The 25,216-nt window shown below is 40.7% G+C and overlaps 1 protein-coding gene across 1 annotated transcript; it reads right to left on the bottom strand.

Annotated features, from left to right (window-relative positions):
- Nucleotides 1-414: 414 nt before the first annotated feature.
- On the bottom strand, nt 415-22,997 carry LOC140239571 (uncharacterized). The gene is made up of 19 exons (XM_072319405.1): nt 22,928-22,997; nt 21,677-21,916; nt 20,804-21,047; nt 19,909-20,210; nt 19,213-19,554; nt 18,187-18,336; nt 15,573-15,875; nt 14,208-14,369; nt 13,522-13,731; nt 12,793-12,923; nt 12,156-12,316; nt 9,322-9,464; nt 8,618-8,808; nt 6,437-6,554; nt 5,924-6,117; nt 4,468-4,626; nt 3,165-3,377; nt 1,937-2,550; nt 415-1,399 (listed from the first exon to the last, which is right to left on the bottom strand). The coding sequence occupies exons 1-19, from the start codon at nt 22,959-22,961 to the stop codon at nt 1,117-1,119; spliced, it is 4,194 nt and encodes a 1,397-aa protein (XP_072175506.1). The 5' UTR covers nt 22,962-22,997; the 3' UTR covers nt 415-1,116.
- Between the last annotated feature and the right edge of the window lie 2,219 nt (nt 22,998-25,216).

The following is a 25,216-nucleotide window of genomic DNA, read 5'->3' as shown; positions in this document are numbered from 1 at the left end:
GGACGGTGATTCTTTGATATGGATCAAGGAAGAAGAGGCATGCATCGTGCTCGGAGGTGGGTTGTGCATTCATAGTACTATTACGAGTGAATTTGGAATGAAGCTTGTTTGTGGCAGAACAAGATATGGCCAAGTACAGTGGAAGAAACTCTAAGTAGCACTATCAACACCTTTTTCAGTGAAGCATAAAGCTATTCAAGAGACATTATTCCTTTTCTTAAAGCTTGATGACAATTGTCATACAGATACCAATGTCATTTCACATGAAAGTGTGGAAGTTCGGGAAGTTACAAGTAAGAGCATTCTGTTTTTTTCTAAGCATTATAGCTTTATAAATAGATCTGTACACTGGAATATGTATATGTATAAAGCTGTACACCAATACAATAATATTCATAGATTTATTGGATGAGCTGAATTTACTTGTGAAAGAAATCACCTATCTTTTATATTGTATACCTCATCAACTTCATGCAGTATCATAAGCTGAACATGATCATGTTCGCCCAAGGCAGTGGGTTTGAACAGTCAAAATAAGAAAAAAATCCAGAGTTAATACTCCTCTTATTCTCAGCAACTAATGTTCCATTTTTGTGTTGAAGATTAGGCACATTTTACATCATAAATCCGATTCACTAGTATACCACGTGTAGGGTATCGAGTAGACTTGTAGCACAGAGGATAAACTATTTTCCTGGTATAATATATGTCTGGTGCATCAAAGGGAAGGCATTCACGTGAACAGCAGTGCTAAAGCTATAGTCAATACCCAGGTGGTTTAAAATGATCACTGTCAAATGAATCGAGGGACAGTGTCGCAGACCTGTTGCACACAGAGACATAAAATTGTCCCACACGTGGAAGAAACCTTGAGCACCGAAGGGAAGGGCATTCACAAAATATATCACGTTTGAGCTAAAGTCATCGCCTTGGTAGTTGAACAAAACATTATCTGCTGCGAAAATGTGGCAATTGCATTAGAAACATCTTTGGTCGATCTGAAAAATGTCATTCCAAATTGATTAGACTCTTTGTCCTTCAAGAGACTGTGAACAGAAAGTGGTATGAATATCTCATTATAGATAGAGTGATATGCAGTTGTCCATTGCTAGCTGCTCACGAGGCAGACTCCAGCACCTTCTTCTTCCCTGCTTCCGTTTTCTGCTTCTGCCCCATGGAGAGGAACGCCTCCCTGTCGGGGTAATAGAACTCCGTGTGGATCGGGGCGGGGCGTATGCTCGGCGGGGGCTTGTGGTAGCACTCGTTCCCGGGCCTCAGCTTGTTGGGCTCGGCGTAGGACTGCGGCGGGAGGTTCCGGAACAGGTGGCTGTCGCGGTCGATGGCGGACAGTGGCTTTACCTGCCGTTTGTAGACAGGTCCGCGCTCCTTGTGGTATAATCTGTAATGGAACCACAAAGTTGAAAGGTTAGAATTCAATATCAGGAATTAACATGAGATGAAATGCTTTCAACAACAACATAATGAAGAAATTGTTGGGTTGAAAGAGACAAAATTCTGCCCTTTGTGATGTTACCAAACATTGTATTCAACGGACGTGACAAACACAAAGGTCTAGGTCATGTGCCCTTGATGTCGCTTTAGCGATAATACTTCAATGTGTGTGCGTGATATGTCGCTAATTCTCACAAAGTCAAATGATTTATTCAATTGTGTTACTCTGAACATAATGTAAGATGAACGAGTCAATCAATCATCAATCCCAATCATTTTCAACTCTGAGATATAAGTTTTTAAAAGAACTCAAGAAAATCAATGAAAATTCACCAAAAAAATAGTTAATTCTACATTGCCAACACACATTGAGTAGAGTGGGATAAGAACTCATCTTTCATATTTTGATGCATGCACTGTGTTTGAGGCAGAGTTTCAATATGCATGTAACAAAAGGCAGAGAGAAGTTGTAAATATCCTTCACCTGAAGTCATATCCCTTGAGTTCTTCAAACTTTGCATGCTCCATGTCCTTGATGGGGATGCGGTTGTTGTTCACCGAGAGGCTGGCGTTGGCGAAGGGGCCGGGCATGAAGTGGGGCTTCTCTCCGACGGGGAGGAGCCTGTCCACGTCGTCGTTGGGGACGATCGGAAGCCCCGCCTCCCTGGCGGCCGTGTCCACGGATGGGTTCATCACCACGGAGAGGGCGGGCATGTCCTGGAAGTCGGCCCGGCGCAGGGCCAGCTTCTCTGCCTCGTCCTTCAGCAGTCCCCGCAGGCGGTCGATCTGGTTGCTGGACTTGAATCCCGCGGCCATGAGCTCCGTCTCGGGCGCCACGCGGTGGAAGTGCATCTGCGTGTCGTACACCTTGACCTTCGACCTCCAGAGCTCCCGGTTGGCGTCCTTGACGGCTTGCTTCTCGGCCTTGAGCGTGTCGCCGGCCAGGTGGATGGTGATGGGCGGGATGGGCTGGAATCCCTTGGGGAGGGGTTTCCTCCACAGGTTCATGTCCTGGTCCCGATCCATCCATGTGTATCTGTCACGATATTCCAGTGTGGGTTTCAGCACATTGGCATGCAGCGTATTCTCTATCCAGGGCTGTGAAGAGAGTAAAAATGAGATCAGGTTTAATTTCCAATATCGCAGTATCTTTAGACAAAATTACATTTCCTCTTAGTAAATGTGAATCCCAGTAAGTCACTGTGATTTGCTTACATCCTATTTCTACTTTTATTGCTAAGATACAAAAAAAAAGCAATTAGTGCATTAAGTTGTCATTTTAGAAGAAATTAATGCTACTAATCCACAGTTATTGGGGTTTGCTAGTGCAAAAACAATCATATTTTTTTTTCATCATGACCATTATCATTAGAGGGGTCTAGGGCAATTACCCCAGACCCTTCCCCTTCCCCTAACCCTAATCCTAACCCTAACCTAAACTCTAACCCTAAACCTAACCCTAACCCCAATCTTTACTCTAACCTTTATCACTAACCAGTATTTAGCCAAGGGGTACTTGCCCTCCGGGGGTGATTGCCCTGATACGCATTCGTAGCAGTACATTGTATCAGTAGTAGTAGTAGTAGTATCATCATTATTACTATCATCATCATCATCAACATCATTGGTACCATTATACAGTTTTCACTTGGGAATATAAACTCTCAACTATGATGGCCAGTGTGACAGGCTTTTTCCCCAAATAACCTCACCTCCTTCAACTCATCCCGGCGAGCAGGGTCCGGTCTCTTGGCGTGGACGTTACTCTCCATGGATGACGGGATGCCCGGATAGACAAACCCATTATCTGTCTGCCACTGTGCCCTGGAGGTCTCCTCCTCCGCCCTCTTCACCGCCTCCACGTTGACGGGGACTACGGAGGCGGAGTTGTAGTCGGCGCAGTATGTGAACCTCCTGTCCGGTTCCTGCAAGTGTGAATTGGAGAGGTGCTACTTGAAAAAGTTGAGAACAAATACCCCTTTATACTCATCAGACTTTGTGCATATTCAGAGTAGATTAGCCAAATCTTCCAAAGTGAAATCAGATATTCTATTGAAAAACTGCAGGAAGAATAATTTTCTTCTTATTGATGTCCTCTACTTTCAGCACATCCCATTGTATTTGGATAAGTACATCAAAAGCATGTAGATATTGGATTCAGTTTTGCTATAGTACTAATACGACAAGACATGTGTACCACATAAAAATCAGATTCAACACATTACACAGCCTTTTTTTCATTAACAGCTACTGGCTATGCATACCTTGTATGGAGTATAGCCATACTTAAAAATCATCTATATTATCTCTGGCTTAATGTTGCTTGGTTTAACCTGTCGTGTGTGTTTTAATTGACCTGCACCTCATTTTACATTTTCAAGAAATAATAGTTTTCCTCATCATTTGCCCAAGATGGGCCAAGAACATGTTACTTCATGTACTTTACATGGTGGAGGAGCACAACTCTTACCAGCAAATTAGAGAAAAATCACTCTTTGCTCTTGTTTTATTCTAATAAAAAATGTATTATTCAAGCAATGCACACTGTAGTGACAAATGGTTTGGCCAGATATTTTGTGTCGCATACCAGATACCATGTTTGATGAGCTACATGCACTTGGGTTTATAATCTATAGTTGATCAACCATTCCATCAAGTGTCCTGTAATTAGTACTTATAAGGCTACTGTTCAAGTTGTTGCATTTGCAAAAGAGCAATACATCCCAAGGATGAGTTCCTTCTTGAAGTTCTGCTTCAGTCACTGTATCTGCCATGAAGAAAACATTGGTTTTGAAATCCTATCCAACGAAGAAGTTGTCTGCTTTTATAACAGATCCTGTGCTTGGAACATAAACATTTGAAGTGTACTGCGAACATTAATATGAAAGGTGAATAACCTAAAGTTGTCGGAAACAAAGCTAAATAAACACCCCCCCCCCCCCCACCAGCAATGACAGGTATAGAAATAAATGGAATCTAAAAATGAAACTAAGAGGACAGTTTGAACTACGTTACCTTGGCCAATTCCTGCCTGAGAACTTCCTTAGCCATCTCTGTGGTGTTGAGGGTCTGAGAGCTGTAGTTGTGGGCCACACCGTTGGGGGGTTCGTAGCGGACTGTTCGTGGCTTGACCTTCCTTGCTGTGTTCTCCTCGCTGATCTTCTGTACGTGGTCCTGAGGATGCCACAGAGAAAGTGTCAGAGAAATTAGAAAAAAAAAGGATTTACACTATCTCATGGTGACATATTTGCGCAACTTTAGCAAAAGGTGATGCTCATAGGCCAATGTGGAAGTGGGTAAGATGTAGTGGCTACGTAGATACCAGTTAATTTTAGGCACAGCATACGTGTGATTCAAATTCTGTTGAAAGTTTCACATGATTTCAGCAGTATTAATTATCAAAGTCCAATACATGCATTTCTGAAACCCTTTCACCTTTTCCCTCTTCAGTCTATCCTCAAACTGTATAGTTGTCTTATGCCCCATTCATACCGGGCATTTAGAGCACTCCAGGAGCACTCTGAACCTGTTTGAACTCCATAAAAACAAGACAATCACATTCTGAATTGCTCTCAAGTTATGCCCCTCTTGAGGCTAGGCTAAGGAGTGCTCCGGAAGCGCTCTAAACTCTGTATAAATGGTTGCCAACGAATAGAGCACTCTGGAAGTGGAATGCAGTGCGCACTGTGCATACAGTTTGCATGCTAGAAGTTTTCATACACTCGAAGGTCACCACAACAGTTATGCCCTTCTCATATCCACCACGCCTGTGATCTCAGTGAGCCGCAATTCTCTGCATGAACAGACTCAGAGGGGCATAAGTAGAAAGCTCTTCAGAAGCACTCCCGGGCCTAACTTTGTGTATAAATGGCATATTAATCTCTTCTCGTAATCCTTCCCTCTATAAATCCCTACATACTTTTGATATATGGTGCTCTGCTGTAGTGCACAATAAATAAAATACTGTAAACGTGGAAATTTTCGCGGTACATTAATTTTCGCGGATTTCGCGCTACGTTCCGCTAGCGCGAATTCAAAAACGCGCGAATATATCTTCGCAATTTTCTATGCACATTTTGAACGGCCTGGTGCGCTTCGTCGATGATACTGCTACGTAGTACAGACATGTCTACGCATATAGCAGTATCATCGCACGCACCGCACGCACCGAGCCCACGACCGATTGGTGTCAAGTGCTACATCCCCGCGACTACAGTACTAGTCCTACAGTACATGTATCGAGTAAAATACATTGTACATGCACTACAGTATGTAGTTGAGCGCTTGTACTCGCACTCGCCCCGCTCGCTACGTCGCTTATCGTACGCTGGCATCGCTGGATGAAAACAGCGCCTGTGTATTAACCCGCTGCGGAGCGCGAATTTAAGAACCCGCGAATATGTTTTCGAGCCACTCAGCGCGAAAAATTAATTGCGCGAAAATATTGACGTTTACAGTAGATGTTACTCACAATGTTCTCCTTGATGTAGTCATGCATGGGGCCCATCATCTCCATCTGGTCCTTGTAGGCCATGTAGTCTGGGTTGTAGAGCTCCAGCGGAGTCCAGATCCTGCGCGGCCGGAGGCGGGGCAGGGTCTGGGAGGCGGAGTGGGAGCGGACCGCATCCTCACCCATGTGTACCTCCCCATCCCGTTCCTTGAGATCTGATTGGAGGAGATGGGGAAGGGAGGGGACGTGAAGGGGGCAGAGGAGGGGAGGAGAAAGATGAGTTGAGATGATGATGATAGTGTGCATGTGACAGATTTCATACATAATCCATTTGGACTTTATCAAAAAGATATTGTAGATCGTGCCAGTACAAGACATGTGGCATATGTGGTGGAAATTGGTAGATTCTCTACATCATGAGTTTGTTTCAGTGTGTATGTGTGTGTGCACACATTTCTCTCTCTTCTCTCTTTACATGACGTGTATTTCTATTAAACGTATGTATGTGGGTGATGACACTGAACTTCATCTCACCTTCAAAGTCGGCTGTGGTGAGTGGTACGCCAAACTCCCTGCTGAGTGAGATTATGGACTCGGCTGAAGGGAAGAGGTCATTCTTGGTGATGTTCCTCAGCTTGTCCTGCCCAACCAGCTGTAAATGCAACCAAGAAACATCCAATCACAGTCAAGAGAATGTCCATGACAACATGTATATCACATTAGAATCATCTGTTCTGTAGATGGGACATTGTTAGCATTATGTCTCATTTTGAGTCTTCCAAATCTTCACTGAATACCACATGACTAACACTGAAAAGTCTTCTCTCCTAAAGTAAGATGACCGCAGAAAAATGTGCATCCTATGTTTCAATCAAGTTACATTGGATATGGAACTTTCGCATATCTCATGAAACCAATGCATTACTGGCATGAGCTCCTCTACAAGTTAGTCCATGAACACAACAATTGATACAACTATGACACAGAATCAGACCAAGAACACATTTCTAAGTTTTATGCAATAGTATGGAAGGTGTTCATCATTGTGGTAGTTGCTGAAAGAACATTAAGTTTAACCTGTTGTCTCAAGTTTCATGCTGTTTTATGGAATGCAGGAAGACATGTTTCTCATTTAAAATCTTTGCCATCATAGATTGCTCTCTTTTATTTTTAGTTCTTTTTTACAAAAGAAAAAAAAAATGACTCCAGTTCATTCATCTAATTTTTATATACCTAAGAGCATGGAAAAAGCAAATGAAACTAATTGTTACATCATTTCTATGTTAAACAGATTACATGAAGGAACTAGAAATGTCGCTATGGCGACTGATGCCTCCGCCATAATGCATGATTCTCCCAATAGGCATATAGTACAATGTCTTCACAATGTGTGATCCATGACAGTTTCACATAACTGGCAAATCATTGAAATGACAGGTTTGTCAGAAATGTCTTGAACTGGGTTTGCTATAATTTTCTAAGAGTGCAGGTACACATATTTGGGGAATTTTGGGGAAGTTTATGCATTGAGTAATTTCCAAGGTACGAAGAAAGAGTGTGATGACGGTACAAAATAGATTTTTTATTTAATTTTTTTTTTTTTTTTTTGGGGGGGGGGCATTGAAACCTGGCCTTTGACCCTTAACCTTTGACCTTTGACCTTCTGGCTGGAAATTTCCCGGAGAATCTCCACTAGGTAATGCATGTATTAAGTATTGAAACTAATAATGCAAGCATTGCATATACTAGTATATGAGGGAAATAGTAAAATTTTGAGGAGTTGACCTTGACCTTTGACCCCTGACTATTGACCCATGACCCCTAAATTCCCTAGATAATCCCTGCCAGACAGTACATGCATATGTACCAAGTTCCACGAAGATACATTGAACCATTTGCGAGAAAAGTAATATTGCAACATTTTCACCTAACCTTTGACCTTTTGACCTTTGACCTTATGACGTGAAACTCTCTCTAGAGAATCTTTACGCAGTAGTACATGTCCACACCAAGTTTCAAGAAAATACCTTTGGGCATTGCATAGATATGGGGGAAATTGCAACATTTGTAGCATTTGACCTTGACCTTTTGACCTTTGACCTCTTGCCAATGTCACTAAAATCTACTCAACTAATTGTCCCATCATACATCATCCTTGGACCAAGTTTGGTGAAAGCTGCTTCATCCAGTTTTGAGTTATCACGTAAACAGATAAATTTTAGGATTTGACCTTGATCTTTGACCTTTGACCTCTGTCCGATTTCACTGAAAAACTAATCAAGTAATTGTCCCATCATACATCATCCTCCAACAAAGTTTGGTGAAATTTGCTCCATCCAGTCTTGAGTTATCGTGTAAACGGATACAATTTCATGATTTGACCTTGACCTTTGACCTTTGACCTTTAGCCAATTTCACCCAAAATCTAATCAAATAATTGCCCCATCATACTTCATACTTGGACCAAGTTTGGTAAAATTCCAGTAAATATTACCAAAGTTATCGCGTAAACGAAAGCGGACGGACGGACGTACGGACGTACGGACGTACGGACGGACGGACAACCCGAAAACATAATGCCTCCGGCACCACTTCGTGGCGGAGGCATAAAAACATCCCCATCAATGATTCCTTTAAAATCTGTACCATCTTTTATTTTCTTTCCTTTAGAAGCTTGTGTGCTTTATATGATATAAATGTGAATATGTCTTGTACCTGATCTAATTTTATGAGCGCCTCAAAGCACGGCCTGGGAACCATGTCTCGGACATACAGCAGCGGCTGCCTGACTATGACAGAGAGGGGCTCGTGCAGCTTGATGCGGCAGAGGTCAACATCGAGGGCAGCATATGTTCTCTCACTGAACATCATGTCCGAGTTGTAGAGCGCCTCATAAATCACTCCATCTGTAAAAAAAAAAACAAAGCAACACAAAAAGAACAGGTGTAGAAAGGATTGATATATAACTGCATGAGAATTATACTCACTGCATAATGATTCACGAAAGCTGTTATTTCATTCAGTATGTAAGTACAGGCAACACTTTATATGTCAAAACATTATTATGCATTGGCTTTGTGTCAAATGTCAAACACAAACAACACTATAACATGACTACTCAAGAAAGAAAAAGGCATAACACCACTCTATGGTAAGATTTTTTCTATACGCTTAAGGTAAATCAGTTAAAGTGACTTTCACGTACAAAAATATACACAATTTGTAAGGGTACACAGTCATAATCACGCACATAATAGTATATCACATACTCTTTATTTCACCCAAATTACTGGCCTCCACACAAAACAAATGCAGCATAATTTTAGGTGTTTATCGTTTTATCAATTCAAGAATAAATCAAAATATCATATTGTTCTTTGTGTAAAGATTCAGCGTTAATAATGCTGTCCACAACTTACTCTCTTTCTGTGGTCTGGGAAGGTTGTGCCACAGCTGGCTGATAGCGCTGTCCCTCAGTCCCTCCAATACAAAGATGTGCTTCTCACCATCCAAGATTTGGAAGCCAGTCACAATATCCAAGTCTGGACTCTTCTGCTGAGCCCTGGAGAGATACGGGGAGGAGGCATCCCATGGTTAAGATAGATCAGTTTGTTTGTTTGTTTGTTTGTTTGTTTCTGTCCTACATCACTTCTTTTCATTTTGTACAGTTATTATTTTCATAACGCCTACAAAATCAATAAATCATCACAGAAAGAGTGACATCAGGCTATCACAATATTGCTGTCTCTGATTCAGTACAGCCAATGTAGAGCATACCTGTCAGAAACAAATGTGGTATGTAAAAATTCAAGAGTGTGCATCCAAATATGCATATGGTAGCAAGTTTGTTGACGGCATATTTTGAAGTTTTTTTTAGGACATTAAACACAGGAGTGGTCATCTTCAACATGAGAGTCCTGTATCCTCAATTACATCCTGTAAAATGCAACACTCAGTCATTTAAAAAGACCCAACAAATGACTAAAGAATGAATGAATGAATAAATAAACAGACAAATGAAAGGATGAATAAATAGATACAACTGATTAACGGATTGATTAAGTGAATACTTAATAGGCAAATAAATAAATAAACAAATACAGAAAGTAGGACAAATCAGTCTTTAGGATTAAGATCCCTAAACACAGTTGAATGATCTGGGTAAACCATTGCAGGATCAACAACAAAACTACTCGTACATTTGCCAACACATCACATGTCAATTCACACACATTTATCTCCCACACCCTACACAATATCACTGTACTGAAATTCTGACATAACTGAACAAAAAAACAAAAAAAAAGAACAGAACCATTCTATATGATCAACATCCCTAACTATATGTATACAATGATAATGAGAAGGTGAATCTTTAGCATGAGATATATGGTAAAGCTATCTATTTTTGGACCTGACCGTCACAAAAAATTTGGATCAGTTAAAACTATACATGATGACGGTACACTTTATTTGATGTACATTAGAGAGCGGTACTGAAAAAATCAAGGCCCCTCACTCTGTAACTCTCTGGACAAAATGTATCTATATATCTGAAGCACCATTATGCAAACAAGGTCCTTGAAATTTAAAACTAAAGTGAAAGCACAAGATAATCAATTAACAAACATTCTAAAGTACTCTGATAACAAAAAGTGAAAGTTCCAGAAAATGTCAGTCATGAGAAGTTTTGCAACACCCTTATTACTTAACACAATACCGATACCGTTTGCTGCTTTGCTATGGACACGGTCGGCTTATTTTGCAATAGCCTGGGAAAGTCCACTGCCAATGAGTGACTGGATGTCCATTGTTGCAAGTCAGGTCAATTACAATGCTTTTTTTCTCTTAAAAAATATAGGAAACTTGGTCATGTGTTGCATGTTTATGTTACAGGCCTTTAAAACCCTACGGCTAAGCAAAACTCTGCATTTGCACATTTTGATGGGTGTTTTCAAACTTTTTACAAGTCACCTCATATCGCAAATTTCCCACTTGTGGTTATTACATTGCATCAAACATGGCAGATGTATAATGTTCTTTATTTTGGCATTGGCGAATGACATTAGAGGTAATAAAATTTTAATATTTTTTAATATAATCAATAATTTTAATTATAATATTAAAATGTTAAGGGAGAGTTCAAGGTACCAGTATGTTTTCATTTTTCACTGTAAAACCAACATGTATATTGATGGATATTTGAAAAAAATCCATCCCAGTTGCTAAACTTCATCAAGAGAGGAAACTTTGTGGGAATTACAAATTCAAACAGCCATAGCCCCCTTTGGTTCACCCTTTCAAATTTTACAAGCTGTCATCTGCATGTGACACGAGGCATCCAGACAGTCCATGTACGGTTTAGAGTTCAGATATTGGTATTCCCTTGTTACTGAGATAGGCATGCTCCATTCCCTGCAATGAACTGACTTTGAGAAAAAGGGGAATAATCTAAAAAAATATTACATGTTACTGTGATCTCATACCATTGCTAATTAATGCTCATGATAGCCAGCCATCTGTATTTGCATTTATTTCTATTTCATATCCTCAACACCTCTGTGCACAATTTGTCTGTCAAACTCCAAGAATGTTTCAGTGTTTACAGACAGTCTCAAATAACTCACCTGTGTTTATACAGACACACTTAAGTTATTCCTCTGGGCTTATAGACATGCTCATATAATGCACCAGTGATTAAAGACACCCCTATGCAGAGCAGCCTGCAGTTACATACAAACACATTCATGTGAATGTAATTATAGATAGATCCTTTACAGACACACTCAAACAATGCACTCGCAGTTACAAAGACACCCCCACAGTGCAAACTGCAATTACAGACACACCAAAATAATGCATCCGTGTGCGTGCACGTGCGCGCACAGACATGCTTGCTCATTAGGGAGCTTTAGATTTTAGACGCGTGGACATTCAGAGGGAAAAAACATGTTCTGAGCGTGCGCAGAAACGCGAGTCAAGTCAATCTATTTTTAGCTTGCGTCGCCTGAGTTTTTCACAACGTGTACTGGGCTATTTTTACATCCGCACAGTTTGCAACGTAGAGAGCTACTTCATGCACCAATCATATGGGGGCGCGATTTTATTTTTTATACGTTGCGTCTCAGCTTAATCTAAAGCTATTTTTCAACACGACGCGGGGGAGAAGAGAACGTCCAGCGCACTTGTCGTCTCAAACGTCCGCGCGTCAAAATCTAAAGCTCCCTATTCACTCCCCATGAGAGGGACTTACGGGGACAGTTTGTAGGTGGACAGGGCGGCCTCAATGATGTGGGCCGGGAGGTGATCCAGTTCAAGTGCCCTGGCGTTAATGTTAGTCACCAGACCCAGGAGCTTGTGCAGGAACTTGGTGTTCTTGTAGTCAAAGATGTACACGATGCGGGAAAACGGGCACTGGATAACACAATTATGATGCCAAAATAAACAAGAGCCACAATAAGAAAAATTTCATTCAAACAGAGGTAATATGCACTTGTATGTCTGTTGAACTTTGTGATTTTATTCATCTTGTGAGATCCACAACTGCAATTTTCAATGGGAATTCAGCATATCTACTGTATATCTTTCCATAATTTCAAAATTATAATTATAAACTTTCAGGGATTCAAAACATTCACATTCTTTTCATTTATCATTTTCCCCCTTAATTCAGTTTATGCCAGCTATGGATTCATTTGGCTTCATATATGAGAGATGAATTGTAAGGAAAGATTTGCTCAATTTTCTTCTGGATAAAGACACAGCAATTAGCACACTGAGTGTTAAAGTAAATTCTTTAACAAGAGTATGAGTTGATGGAACTATAAATACTCTTGATGTATTAAGGTCTCTTGATGTAGTCTCACATTCCCACTACCCCATTTCCCTACCTCTGAAGGCGTTTCCAACTCTGGCTTGGAGCGCACTTCTTCTGGTGTCGTGATGGCGTGAGCGACTTCAACTCTGACCTTTAACCTTGCACCAGAGTCAATGTAGTGACCCACAGGTAAGGGCTCATCTTCTGCAGAATGAAAGAAGTATGAATGAAAAAAAGTCAGTTACACAAAATCTTGAGTTTAGTTTTAGATTTCTCAATCTCTCCTCTATTTTGATGGCTAGATGTAATGGGGAAGAAGAGAGAGAGAAAAAAAAAATATTTAAAGGTACTAGGGAACATATGATCTTTATTACAGCCAAAGTAAATGTCAGTCAAAATTTCTATCTTAATCATTCCTGGTCTGAATATATCTGTGAACCATTCTGTCATTTTTTTTTCCTGCATCATGGATTGTTTTCACAATTTTTGCATGTGCATGATGGACCACTGCAAGTTCTGTGAACATGTTCCACACAAAATGATGCAAGTCTAATGAAGTGCAAGTAAAACCTTCGTATGCCCAACACTTGAGTGAACCAAAGTTATATAGCATATGCATGCGAGAATTTTGTCAGCATTTCACTAGAATCCCACAGAGCATCCTTCTACCATAAGCAGTAGTTTATTTCAACTTCCCCCTCAATGAAATGAAAGCGAGGATATCTTGGGGTCTGCAACACACATGACAATATCTCATCATTTGTCAGTTAAATGCATGACATGCCTACTGAAAGGCACTTACTGGGCCCATCCGCAGCATTGGACACGCCCACCAAGCGGTTGTCCTCGACTCCCCGCCCCAGCAGGTCGGGTAGGGGGCAGTTGTGGATCGGGGCGGTCTGGTAGATGATCTTCTCCCCCAGGAGGAGGCCAGAAAGGTCAATCTTGGCGATGCCGTAGGGATCCCAGGGCTTGATGCGCCCCTTGAAGGGGTTATGCGTGGTCCTCTTGCCTGAAAGAAAATGGAGTACCCATATGTTAAAAAAAGTATATGGTGCATGAATTCAGTACTTGGAGATTAGGATTATGTATGCTCCTTGCAATGATGGAGACATTATCAATACTACAGTAGACTAAGCACAGTATTATACTCTCTGATTTCTTTTCACTTTTCTCTCAATAGTTGGCATATGGCTAAAAAATTTAGTATCTTTCCTTCTGCTCACAGGACTGCTTTTATGTCTTACTTTGATGTCAATATAGCTCATAGTTCTCTGAAGTTATCTAAAAGTACTGTAAACCAATGGGAGCAGTGATTTCATCTGCAAATGGTAAATAATGCTTTTAATGCATAGCCAAAGTCAGTTGTATGCTTCTTTATTCTTTTCAATCACTTGTTTATTTTAAATGTTTTTTGAAATTCCAAGCTGGTACAAACATCTGAAGCAGAGTGAATAATACCGAATAGCAAAGAGGGAAAATACTCACTTGCTATCATGCCAACGTTGCTGATCTTATCGTCCTCCGTGTCTTCACCAAAGAGGGCAGGCTTCTGTTTGATGTCCTCAGGTCGCCGGTCTCTGTCGTGTACCTGTATCTCCAAGGGTGCACCTCTGAGGTATTCCAGCAACTCTCCCTTGGGAATGATGCCTTGAAGATAGGGAACAGAGAGAGGAAGACATGGGGAGTGTAAGATTTAACAACTTGAAGAGACCACATGAGCTTAACCTTTACCATAATCAGCCAAGATATATTTCTTGATCTATTACATATATAGTGACATTTTAGACTAGGACTGGTTGTCTTGATTTTAAAACAAAAACAAAAACAACAACAAATAAATAAAAATCTAGGTGTTGTGGTGAAACATCTCTTTGTGTCAAGTGCTATCTCTTCCCTTAAAAGTATGCCTTATGTCAAGTGTATTCTGCATGTTTGGCATGAACAGAAACCTATACATACTCAGCAAATCAATGGCACATGTCTCACATCATCACCTTATTTATTACATCACTAAGGCTTCCACTCAATGAATGTGCGTGTTTTTTGCTTTGCTTTGTTTTGTTCTTGTTAAAGGTTAACAACAACAGATCACTTCACAGTATTAGAGTCACTACAATGTACATGATCTAACAGAGTATTTATATGATAATGTCCTCTATTCACTTGTTTGATGAGTTGAACCTGAGCAAGAAACTGAAGTTTCTGAGACATTTTGCACCTCTTGAGATATTTCAGATACTGAAGTTCTACAATTTACAGTACAAATATTACCTAACTTGCATTCAAAAAATTGACCCCCCCCCCCCAAAAAAAAAAAAAAAAAAAAAAAAAAAGGTGAAAAGTTACACTACAAATGGATCCCACTTGAGGGGTAAAAAGGCATCATGGAGATGAAAGTCACATCAGTTAGGTGGTTTTCATAGGTGATCTAACACTTGGTCTACTAGCTCCTACTTCGTTAATAGCCATTTAGTCTCAACCCACATGGTCTAATCCTGTTTCGTCTACAACCAGTTCGTCTAACGACTATTTAGTCCAATTGCCACTTAGCCTCATTACCAGCTGGTCTACTTCCAGATGGGTTATACCCATCCCACATAACCCACAGTTTATTAGACAAAATGGGAAAAATCCATGGAGATAAAATAAAATTGCAATTAGACCATCTGGTCATTAGACGAAGTGATAATTAGCCAAACTGGGCATTAGACCAAGTGAGGATTAAACCAAACGGGCATTAGACGAAATTGATAGTAGACCAAATGAGTTTAGCTGTAGTGGTGTTTGACGAACTGGGAAGTAGCTAGACCATCTGATATTAGACCAAGTGGCAATAAACCGTTTTCATACCGAGCAGCTCCACATTGATATCATCCCAGTAGATGTTCTTTGCGTGATCTCTGCTCACGCTCTTGTACTCAGGCTGTTTGTAGAACTTGTAGGAAGTATAGACGGGCATGCATCTCTTGGACAGCTCGCAGTAGCTGAGGGGCGTGTCCGGCATCCCCGTCGCCGAGAACACCTTGAGGACCAGGGGGTTGAGCTCCTGCCGCTGCTCAGGCGCCATGAGGGGGCCGTCCAGGGAGACCGTGATGAAGACATCCTTGATGCCAACCACGGGGCAGTCTAGGCGGTTTGTGACGGTCTTGAGATCTGCAGGGGGGTGGGGCAACATATTTCTTTAACCTGTCGAGGACAAGTACCCGAGTACACTCGGGCAAGTGTCTATGGGAAATGCATGTTGTAGCAAAATCAGCCCGTCCTCAACGGGTTAAGCAGGTAAAAACATGTCTCTGTTGTGTCACATCAAGTGAAGCAGTATCACTACAAGGAAAATTGGCTTCCAATGAGACAAACTTATCCTCCAGAGCACTGTAATTCACCAGGAACTCATTTGCAAGGCAAGTTAGCTAGCCTGCAGAAAGTTATGAGAACCTATCTTATACCAGCAACAAGCAGCAGTTATTTTATAGAAGCTGAAGGCATCCAAGAGCTGGATAAAGTTCAGTTATCATTATTTGATGCTGTAAGATAAAATCTTTCAATCAGAGTTGGTATGACACTTACTGGTAAACTTATGAAATAATTGTACTGCTACGTACTCTATTCTCTCTCTACTCTAACAAGGGCCCAAAGTTCTTGTCCTCTTCAGTGACATAGATCATACAGTACAGTACAATATGCCTTACCATGTTCTTCAAGTTTTTGCCTAACTGTTAAATAGTTGCATTTCTATTCCTGGAACGTACTCATTCCCTTGATTGAACAACAACAAAAAACTTAAAATAAAGCAAATATAAGTTTTTTTTTTAAGTATAGAAATAAAACCTAGTCTCTGTCATCAATACTGCCACTTTCAAAACACATATGTGACAACTATCTCTGGAAGGTTGCTCTCAAGAGCCTTGAAAAACTTGGATGCAATAAATGAAATAAATTCCACCCCCTTTAAATCTCTTTCAAGAATTAAGAGACTAACTTAAGATCTGATTAGTTCCTAGAGCGGAGAATTAAAAAAAAAAAAAAATGACCTGGCCGGACGGAATTCAGATTTTGACTAAAATCCCCCCCCCCCAATCCTCCATAACAGGGATGTGTGCACTGTAAAAACACAATAGATGTCAAACATTAACCAGCCACATAGTTTACTGGGGATTTCCAGAGATCACACTGTGCAGAGTGGGGAAATTTGGGTAAATTTTGTTTGTGTGGTCTTGTTGCACAATGAATGCTGTTGCAAAGAAAAACCCCCTTTTGAATTTCATCTCTGTTTGGCTGACAGCACAACTGTTTATGACAACTAATTCCTTCCCGAGGATGTCCTCAAGGATGTCCTCAAGGATATCCTGCTTCCTGAACTACTTCCTTTACAACTGCTCTGCCACAATTGGCCTACTGGCATGAATGGAGCACAATGGAGTTCTTCAAACAGCTTTACTTTCCTCTCTTTCTTGGTACTTTATTTTGTTCCTAGGGTGACAAGATTCTGTATCTCAAATAGCATATATTAAAAAATCTCTTAACTCAATATATAATATTAAAAAAATACTGATTTGTGATTTAAAACATTCCAATTCTAAATGCTATCCAAAAACAATATTTCTTATTATTTGCCATCAGCATCAGCATTATCTTATGAAAATGTTGGAAAAAACAATTTTTTATTATTTTATTTCATTCTTATTTTGCTGATGCTTTTCTAAAATTCTTGATTTTTTAGATATGTCTTGTCATCTTCAGCACATTAAGGCTTTACTTGGTCTCTTTCTTTTCCTGTTTGATAATTTGTAGATGTAAGAGTTGACACGAATTTTGGTCTGTTCTCTTTAACTCTGCTATTAAACAGTTTATTCACCAGTCAAATGATACATGTGTGCAAGCATACTTCTCTACAATCATCTCTGTGTTCACAGGATTATCATTTGTCCATGTTTCAGGGGGTAAATGTAGATAAAAATCGCTGCATGTTAGCTTTTGAGCTCTCCGTGTAATCACACTTCACAAGAGAGTAGATGGAACAGCGATACAGAATATAGGATCTACTGCTTTGAGCAAAATATGGCTGAAAGCAAGAATAAAAGGTTGTCTACCTTGTTGGGGCTAGTGCAATCTGGTAAGAAGAAGGAATGCTCAGGACTTTATTCATGACCCCCTCCCCTCAAAAAAAGGACAAACAAATAAACAAACAACCCCCCAAAAAATAAAAAAAAAATAAAAAAAAAATTGTCCATCATTCAACACTGACTACCTGCAAATTGAATTGACCCCCCATCTAGATTTGAGAGGTGCATTGTAATCACTATTTATATCAATATCATATTGTGATGCCATCATATATATAAAATTTGTATTGATTGCTGAATTGCAACCAGTGCACTGACAAGATTAAGATAAGATAGTCCACTCCAGTCATGAAAAAAAAAAAAGAACAAAAATAGACGAAAAGATCAATTAATTTGAATACCTGCAAAGAGGAGCTTCATTCTGATTGGGATGCAGGCATTGCCGTACTTCTTGACTAGGATGGCCTGGGCGGCGGCCGCCTGTTCCGCCTTGTGAGACTTTCTCCTTGCTTCTCGCTGCATGGGTGACTCCTTGTATACCCGTCTGGTCCCTGTTTGGTTGTTTTGATGGGGGAGAACATCGAAATCTTGTGATTTGTGAAAGCAAGGAATTCATTCATTCACATAGTACCACATGATGTAACTATTTATCTGCATCACTACGAAGCAAGTGTTACAAGATCATTAACTTAAAGGGTGTGTACAGTTCTGGTCGAGGTGAGGATTTAGCTTTTAACGTTTTGTGAGATATTCAGAAACCACTCTATGAGATGTCAAAGAGCATGCAGTTCTAAGGGGTATCAAAAGTTTATTTGATGAAAATCGGTTTTGAAATGGCCCAGATATCCAAAAACAAGGTGAAACAAAGAGATCCTAATAAAGTTGTGGCATGTCGCCTTTTATTATAAGCACTTTTTGGGGGGATTTCTCAGCCATTTGAAAACCAATTTTCATCAAATAAACATTGAATCCTTCTTAAAATTACATGCTCTTTCATACTTCATAAGAGGCTTTTCATTATCTCACTTAGGAATGTTCAAAACATGAATCCCCACCTCAACCAGTACTGTACAGTCCCTTTAACGTTAACAGCTGTTGACTACATGCCATTGTTTTTCAGCCTTGTTCCTTTTTCTTTTCAAAGTTCCAAATCAGCAAGTATAACAGTTCAGATTTATATCACTTTTTGGTAGCCATTAAGATACAGTATTCATTTTGGAATTTGGTTGAATGCTGAATAGGCAAATATCGGAATGTTACATATTCATATATGTAATCTTCATTTCAACTTTTAATAAGCCCTCTGCTGTATGAGAGTACGGCAATGCAGCCTCCAAGCTTAAATTTACCATGCAGCTTTAATTTCAATACCAAGTTCACCACAAGCAACAAAAAAAGACCAAACAGTGACTTCTTTTGTTCTCTACCTAGGCGGGGCGTAGCTTTCCTTTCTCCATCCTCCTCTCCTCCACCCTCTTTATCCTGCTGCGTCTGAACGCTGTCTTTTCGCTGCCTCGCGTCGACACTGTCTTTTCGCTGCTTAACATCGACACTCTCTTTTCGCTGCTTTCCGTCAGACTTGCGGTTGGGAGACGGCGAGGAGAGAGTCTTTGCGGAGTGCTTGGACGGTGCACTGCTCTCGGCTTTGCTGACCCTCCTTGCCGACAGGGACTCGTCATGGGCATGTCTCATCCTCATGGCGTGCTCAGAAGCGTGGCCAAGCTTGGAGAGCTGAGCTTTTGAGTCTCCAATAGGCCTTCCTTTTTCATCTGTTCATGTTCATTACGTGTATGGAGAGCAAAGAATGTTTTATTTTTCTTACTTACAGAAAAGGGAACACAGTTTCTTTAGGACAGTAAAACAAGTTATCACGTTAAAAGAGACGATGGTGGAGAACGAGAACAAAATCTTTCCCCTCTGATGGACATCATGGTTACAAAGTGAAACATTTTCTGCTTTGATTCATACACCTTTACCCCACAATGTTACAGAAATATATCTGGGGAAATACTTTGATGCAGTTCCTGGTTGTTTCTGTTCAAAATAATTACAGTAAGTTACAGAATTGACTTTTTATGATACAGCACTTTGAAATGAAGCAGTGACATGTGAATAATATCTACCTCTTCGCTGGAACTGCTTCATATCACCAAGCTCTGGGGGTCCTTTTGTCGGGACTGGTCTGTCCAGGAAGGACTTCTTTGGCTGCAGGGCCTCGTAGCTCCTGGACTGCTTCAGGACCAGCGAGCGAACGCCCCCGATGTCCTGGGCATCCTCTCCCGGCTTGCACTGGGGGAGGCGAAAGGCCTTGGGCCGGTCAAACCTGGCCTTGGGAGAGACCTTCTCCCGCGACTCCCAGATGCGCAGCTCCAGGGTGTGGTTGAAGAGCTTCAGAAGGAGTTCATTGGTGACATGAAGCTTGTGACTGCAAATCAAGAAATAATTCAGAGAACAAGTATGTTCACAATTGCTCTCAACTGACTGTACCAAAATAAACAAATTTAAATCAAACATACTGTCTCCTCTGCTGTAAAAAACAATCTTGCTGCTTGTGGATAAGTCTTTTCATTTCAAAGGGTCATAATATGACAATTAATAGCAGCCTCTTAAATGAGGCATCATTTTTCCAGAGGGTATTGCCAATATCAGTGCTTCAATTTTGCAAAGTACCAGGGAACCCATCCATACACCTATATCACGAAGGATAAAGTGGATAGAACATATTGTCCAAAAGTGCAAATGCAAGGTAGGTCTTGAACCCATGATCTCCTCTGTCAAGAATCAAGGGGCTTGCCCACTTTACCTCTGTAATCCTCCAGTGTCAAACTCTGACACCATTTACAGTAAGTCCCAGCAAAGAAGGCATTGCAGTGACAATATTTGTGCAAATGTTATTCCATATCAAAACAAATCTACATCACAGAAGGTGGAACAAGACTGAGGTTTACAAAACATCTCACCCAATCCGCCGCCTTCTCCCCCTTTCTATTTCTCCATGGAGCATCAACCCATTCTCACCTGTGTGACCATGCAATCCACGTCAGGTCGCCCTCTTGCCAGGTTTTCAGCACTTTGGAGTCGTGCTCCGTGTAGATCTTTGCCGCCATACCGAACGTCACCACGTCAGTCTTGATAGGCTCGGCATCATCGGGCAGGAGGTAGTACTCGCAGTGATAGTAGCCCTGGGCCTTGGGCGCCTCCACAATGCGCTGCTTCTTTTTCTTGAGCACATCCTCAAGCTTTGGCATGTCTGGGTCGATAACTGAATGAGGGGTAGATCAAAGAGAGAAGGGAGAACTCTTGAATATTACTACCCGAGTATTTTCATGAACCGATGTTGTGATATCAGCGATAATCTTGGCGTACTCAGTCATAGTTGCACAGCTGTCAAAATCACGGCTGATCTCTGATCCCTTCTACATTGATAACAGTAAGATGAAATTTATGTACCTTTGCCTTTTCTTTTAGCCTTGCTGAGAGCAAGCAAAGGAAAAGGGATTTATCTAGTTTCAACTTTCTGCCCAAAATGAAATTGCCTTTTTTTTTGCCGCAGTTGTTCAGATACTTTTTTTTTGAAGGAAAAAATGTATTCAACACATGTTCAACGTCTGAGATATTGTGATTACCCACTTACGATAAATGCACAGCATATCAAGTTCTCTAGCCAATGTGCTAAAATCATTCCATGCAATTTGACTGTCACGTCACACCTTCTTCCACATGGTGATATAGTTCTACATTTTAAGACAAAAGAGACCAACGTGGGAGGTGGAAATAACTCAAAACAACATGTGTTCAACACCATTTTCCCAGAGTCACAAGTGTTCTATAGAAGTCAGCAAAGAGCCTCAACAAGGTTGCAAGTACTTAAATTGGCACCTCTAACATTACCTGTTGGGATAGCTTTGGCTATGATGACAGACAGGGTAACAGTATGTGCTCCCTCGGGGACTACCAGGGTTGGCTCGTCCTTTTTCTTCTTCCCGCGACCGCCTCTGCGCGAGGTGTGAATGTCAGTCGAACTGAAGGAGTCTGCTGTCTCCGTGCCCTCGGACATATCCTCCTCTTCCTCCTCCTCTTTCTTTTCGCTTCTTGTCTCCTCGACGCTATCGTTGCTCTGCAGCTGGTCACCTTCAAGGACAGATTTGAGTTGCAAACAGGCAACCAGAAACATTACAAGAATTCTCTGTTTCTTGCAGTCGTACGAGAGAAGACATTATTATGACATACATGTGTGTACGTGTATATGTGAAATGAGACATTTTCTTTTCTTTCTTGTTTTTTAACTGAAAGGTTAGATAACAGCAATGATAATTACATCTGATCTCTTTCATGGGCAGTGTCAAGTTCTATAAAAGGCAAACATGAAAAAAATCATTAAAATGCTGCCAAACCGGAAATATTCGTGGCATGAATTGGGGCCGATGGCCTTTTTCATGGCATGAAATGATCACAATCTGCCACTTGCATTCAGTGCATATAGTGTACACAAGATCTTTCACATGCATTATATTTTTGCAAATCTTGGCTCTCGTGAAATTGGTAAAACTGGAATGCAAGCAAAAGTTTCTGGTTTTACAATACTTTTAGTTTGATTTTGTTGAAACCTGTGCAAACGAGGGCATTGTAATGACACTGTATATCTGAATGTTAAAAAGACTATATGTGGCTTTCAGACCAAAACATTACGAGTCAAGCTATATTTGTACAGTTAGTTTATAGTTTTAGTTATTATATTCAAAAGTAAATGAAGACGACTCAAAATGTGCATACATACGTATTGGTAATCTGTAGGGTACCGGTACTGTAAAAGTGGATATTTTCACGCGACTAATTTTTCATGCTTGGCTGGGTGAGAAGAGTTCTGCATGTTTTGAATTCCGCTGAATCAAGACACCAAGTACAGGAACATACAGCAAGCAAAAATATTCACATGCTTTTATTTTCGTGCTAGATTCTGGTTGCGTGAAAATTTTAACACTGCAAAAATTTCCACTTTTACAGTAGTAGTCTTCAAATAAAAAGTGTCATAAAAAAATTATTTCAACTCTACAAAATTGACCCTTCTTGTGTACTCAGACATGCATATGTTCCTTTTAAGATAGATTCTCATACTGTACAGTTGCACGTCTAAAGTCTTACCATTGTCATTGGTATTAAGACTTCCACCATCCATCTTGTTGGAATTGTTGCTACTCTCTCCAGTGACGGTTCCCTCTTTACTCTCGCTATCTGTCCCATTTTCCCCTGACTGCTGCTCACCGCTGGACACCTGCTGAGTGTCAGACTTCAGACTGCCATTGTCACTGGCCGTGATGCTTTCCCTTTCCCCTTCTAGGGAGGGAATAGAGTCCGATGGTGGGTTTTCACTTCCATCTGAAGGCTTTGCTTCCTTGTCTTCTCCTGACATAATTTGCCTTCTCAGCCTAAAGCTCCATTATGTTACCACATTGCTTATGCCTCCTTTACCTGGAATGATAAAAGAAAATAGTGTAAGAAGGCCAGCCATATGATAAATAATTGCGAGACAGTGAAAATTTTCTGTTTTCACTCAATACGTCATGTTTACAAATGTTAATCTGAATAAAAAGCTAAAAAGCTGATCAGACAGCTGATATGAGGATGGGTTCTAACGTTAGAATGGCTTGTATTCTTGGCTAGAATGGTAAATTAAAACTGAAAACCAAGAATAATACATTTGCATTGCAACTGAACAACTGTAAATTATGTGAGGCCAACAAAGTATGACAGTGTCTACACAAATCACGACATTGTTTAAAAATTTAAAACATGGGGCAGTACAGAACTAACACTAACAGTTATAGAGTGGACATTTCTGCAGACCCAAATTCTGGGATGAATTTTGTAGGTGACTGAAGGGGTTCTGAATATTCCCCTAAAATCCAATGCAATGATTATTTCCTGTGACCATATTTCCAACGTCCCTTCGCATGTTTAACTATCATGTTGTAGTTCTTGTAGGAGTCTACTTGCTCGGCGCCCCGAGACTGCATCTTCTAGTAGAGTCTAACGTTAGTAACTATGTAGTAGCATGGTACTACTTGGTAGGTGTCCAACACATCAACACTGAGTCTGTACATTGAAACCGACACCCTCTAATAATTATATACACTTTGTAGCGTTGCGTGTACAAAACAAACATTCAGTACACACAGTGACAGTGGTTTTGCATTCTTCACTAGGGATTTGAAGATGTCCAAATATGAAGTGAAAAACTTGATGATAAACAAGATCAACAGCGAAACAATGATAGATCTAGCTAGGCCTACTGTAGATATACGATGCACACTGGAAAAGCATTACTTAATTTACATTTCACATTGTCAATACTTTGTCAAAATTATGGCGCAACTGAGTGCATCAAAATAACACCCCCAACATGCGTTCGAAGGCAAAGTAGTTATCTGGGAGCATGTAGGTTCTAGGGTCTAACGGTGGTTAGGCCTAACCCGTTAGGGCTCTAGGCCCAGAACATTGCATAATGCACGCTTGTGATTTCAAAGGATTTTCTTGACATGTGATGTGAGCAAAATTTCAGGCAAATTGTGAGATATTTTAAGTTTCTCTTGATAGAAAAACATTACTAGGGTGTCGATGTGTTGGACAGCCAATAATACATCCTTCCTTAACCTGGAGGTTGCACAACCAGATATACAATGCCTACTCGATACAGACCATGGGAGTGCGAGTTGTAATAAGTTTACGTCCATATGACCGTAAACTAATAACACAGACTTAGTGTTAGGCAAGGGTTAGTAAGCAGGGTCCCCTACGCTTTAAAAAAGCTGTTTCTTATCACACATCTTTCTTATAATTGCGTTACATCGAGTGTATATCGAATTTCTCTTATCCAATAAGACAGCAAAGTAACTTTAGAGCAGAATATCGTAACTTTACTTACTGATGAAATTAGCTCACCGTGCACAAGACCGGAAAGTTGATATGACAACGACCCAAGCTGCCAAAGGTCATACAAAACCACACGACCGCAATCCGATAGATGGCGCTCTATTAGTAAACAAAACAATCACGTGTGGACCTTTCCTGTTCGTCAATGCGACGGCACGGCAGTTTACATTGCAGCTTCCTCGGACCGGTGTTCCATTTGTCAAATATTTCCTGATGTGATTTATGTGGGAGGCGGCCAGTGCCAAGAATTCTAAAGGACGAAAACTTGCGCCTTTAAATCGTGTAAGTTTCCAGTTGTTGCCACCGACTATCTTTTTGTATAAATCGTAATTTGCCCCCCTTAACTATTTCTTGAGACTTGGCTGGTTTTGGATGGATTGGCGATCATTGTCGAGCCAGAGCCGGCTCCACAGCGCCCAAGGCCAGGGAGGGAGGCAGGCGGGCACTGACTGGCATCGCGCGGTGAAATAGAGTTTGCATGCCGATTGCTGAATTAAGGCT

Source organism: Diadema setosum, chromosome 2, assembly GCF_964275005.1.
Source record: "Diadema setosum chromosome 2, eeDiaSeto1, whole genome shotgun sequence".
NCBI classification, from domain to species: domain Eukaryota; kingdom Metazoa; phylum Echinodermata; class Echinoidea; order Diadematoida; family Diadematidae; genus Diadema; species Diadema setosum.
The sequence above is the reverse complement of the archived record's forward strand: the minus strand, read 5'-3'. Positions and strand labels throughout refer to the sequence as shown.

Coding starts and splice junctions, on each gene's coding strand:
- LOC140239571 (XM_072319405.1), bottom strand. CDS start 22,961: ATGGATGGTGGAAGTCTTAATACCAATGACAATG. Junction 9,465..12,155: donor TCCACCTACAAACTGTCCCC/GTAAGTCCCTCT, acceptor GTATCTCTCCAG/GGCTCAGCAGAAGAGTCCAG. Junction 6,118..6,436: donor CACCACAGCCGACTTTGAAG/GTGAGATGAAGT, acceptor TCCTCCAATCAG/ATCTCAAGGAACGGGATGGG.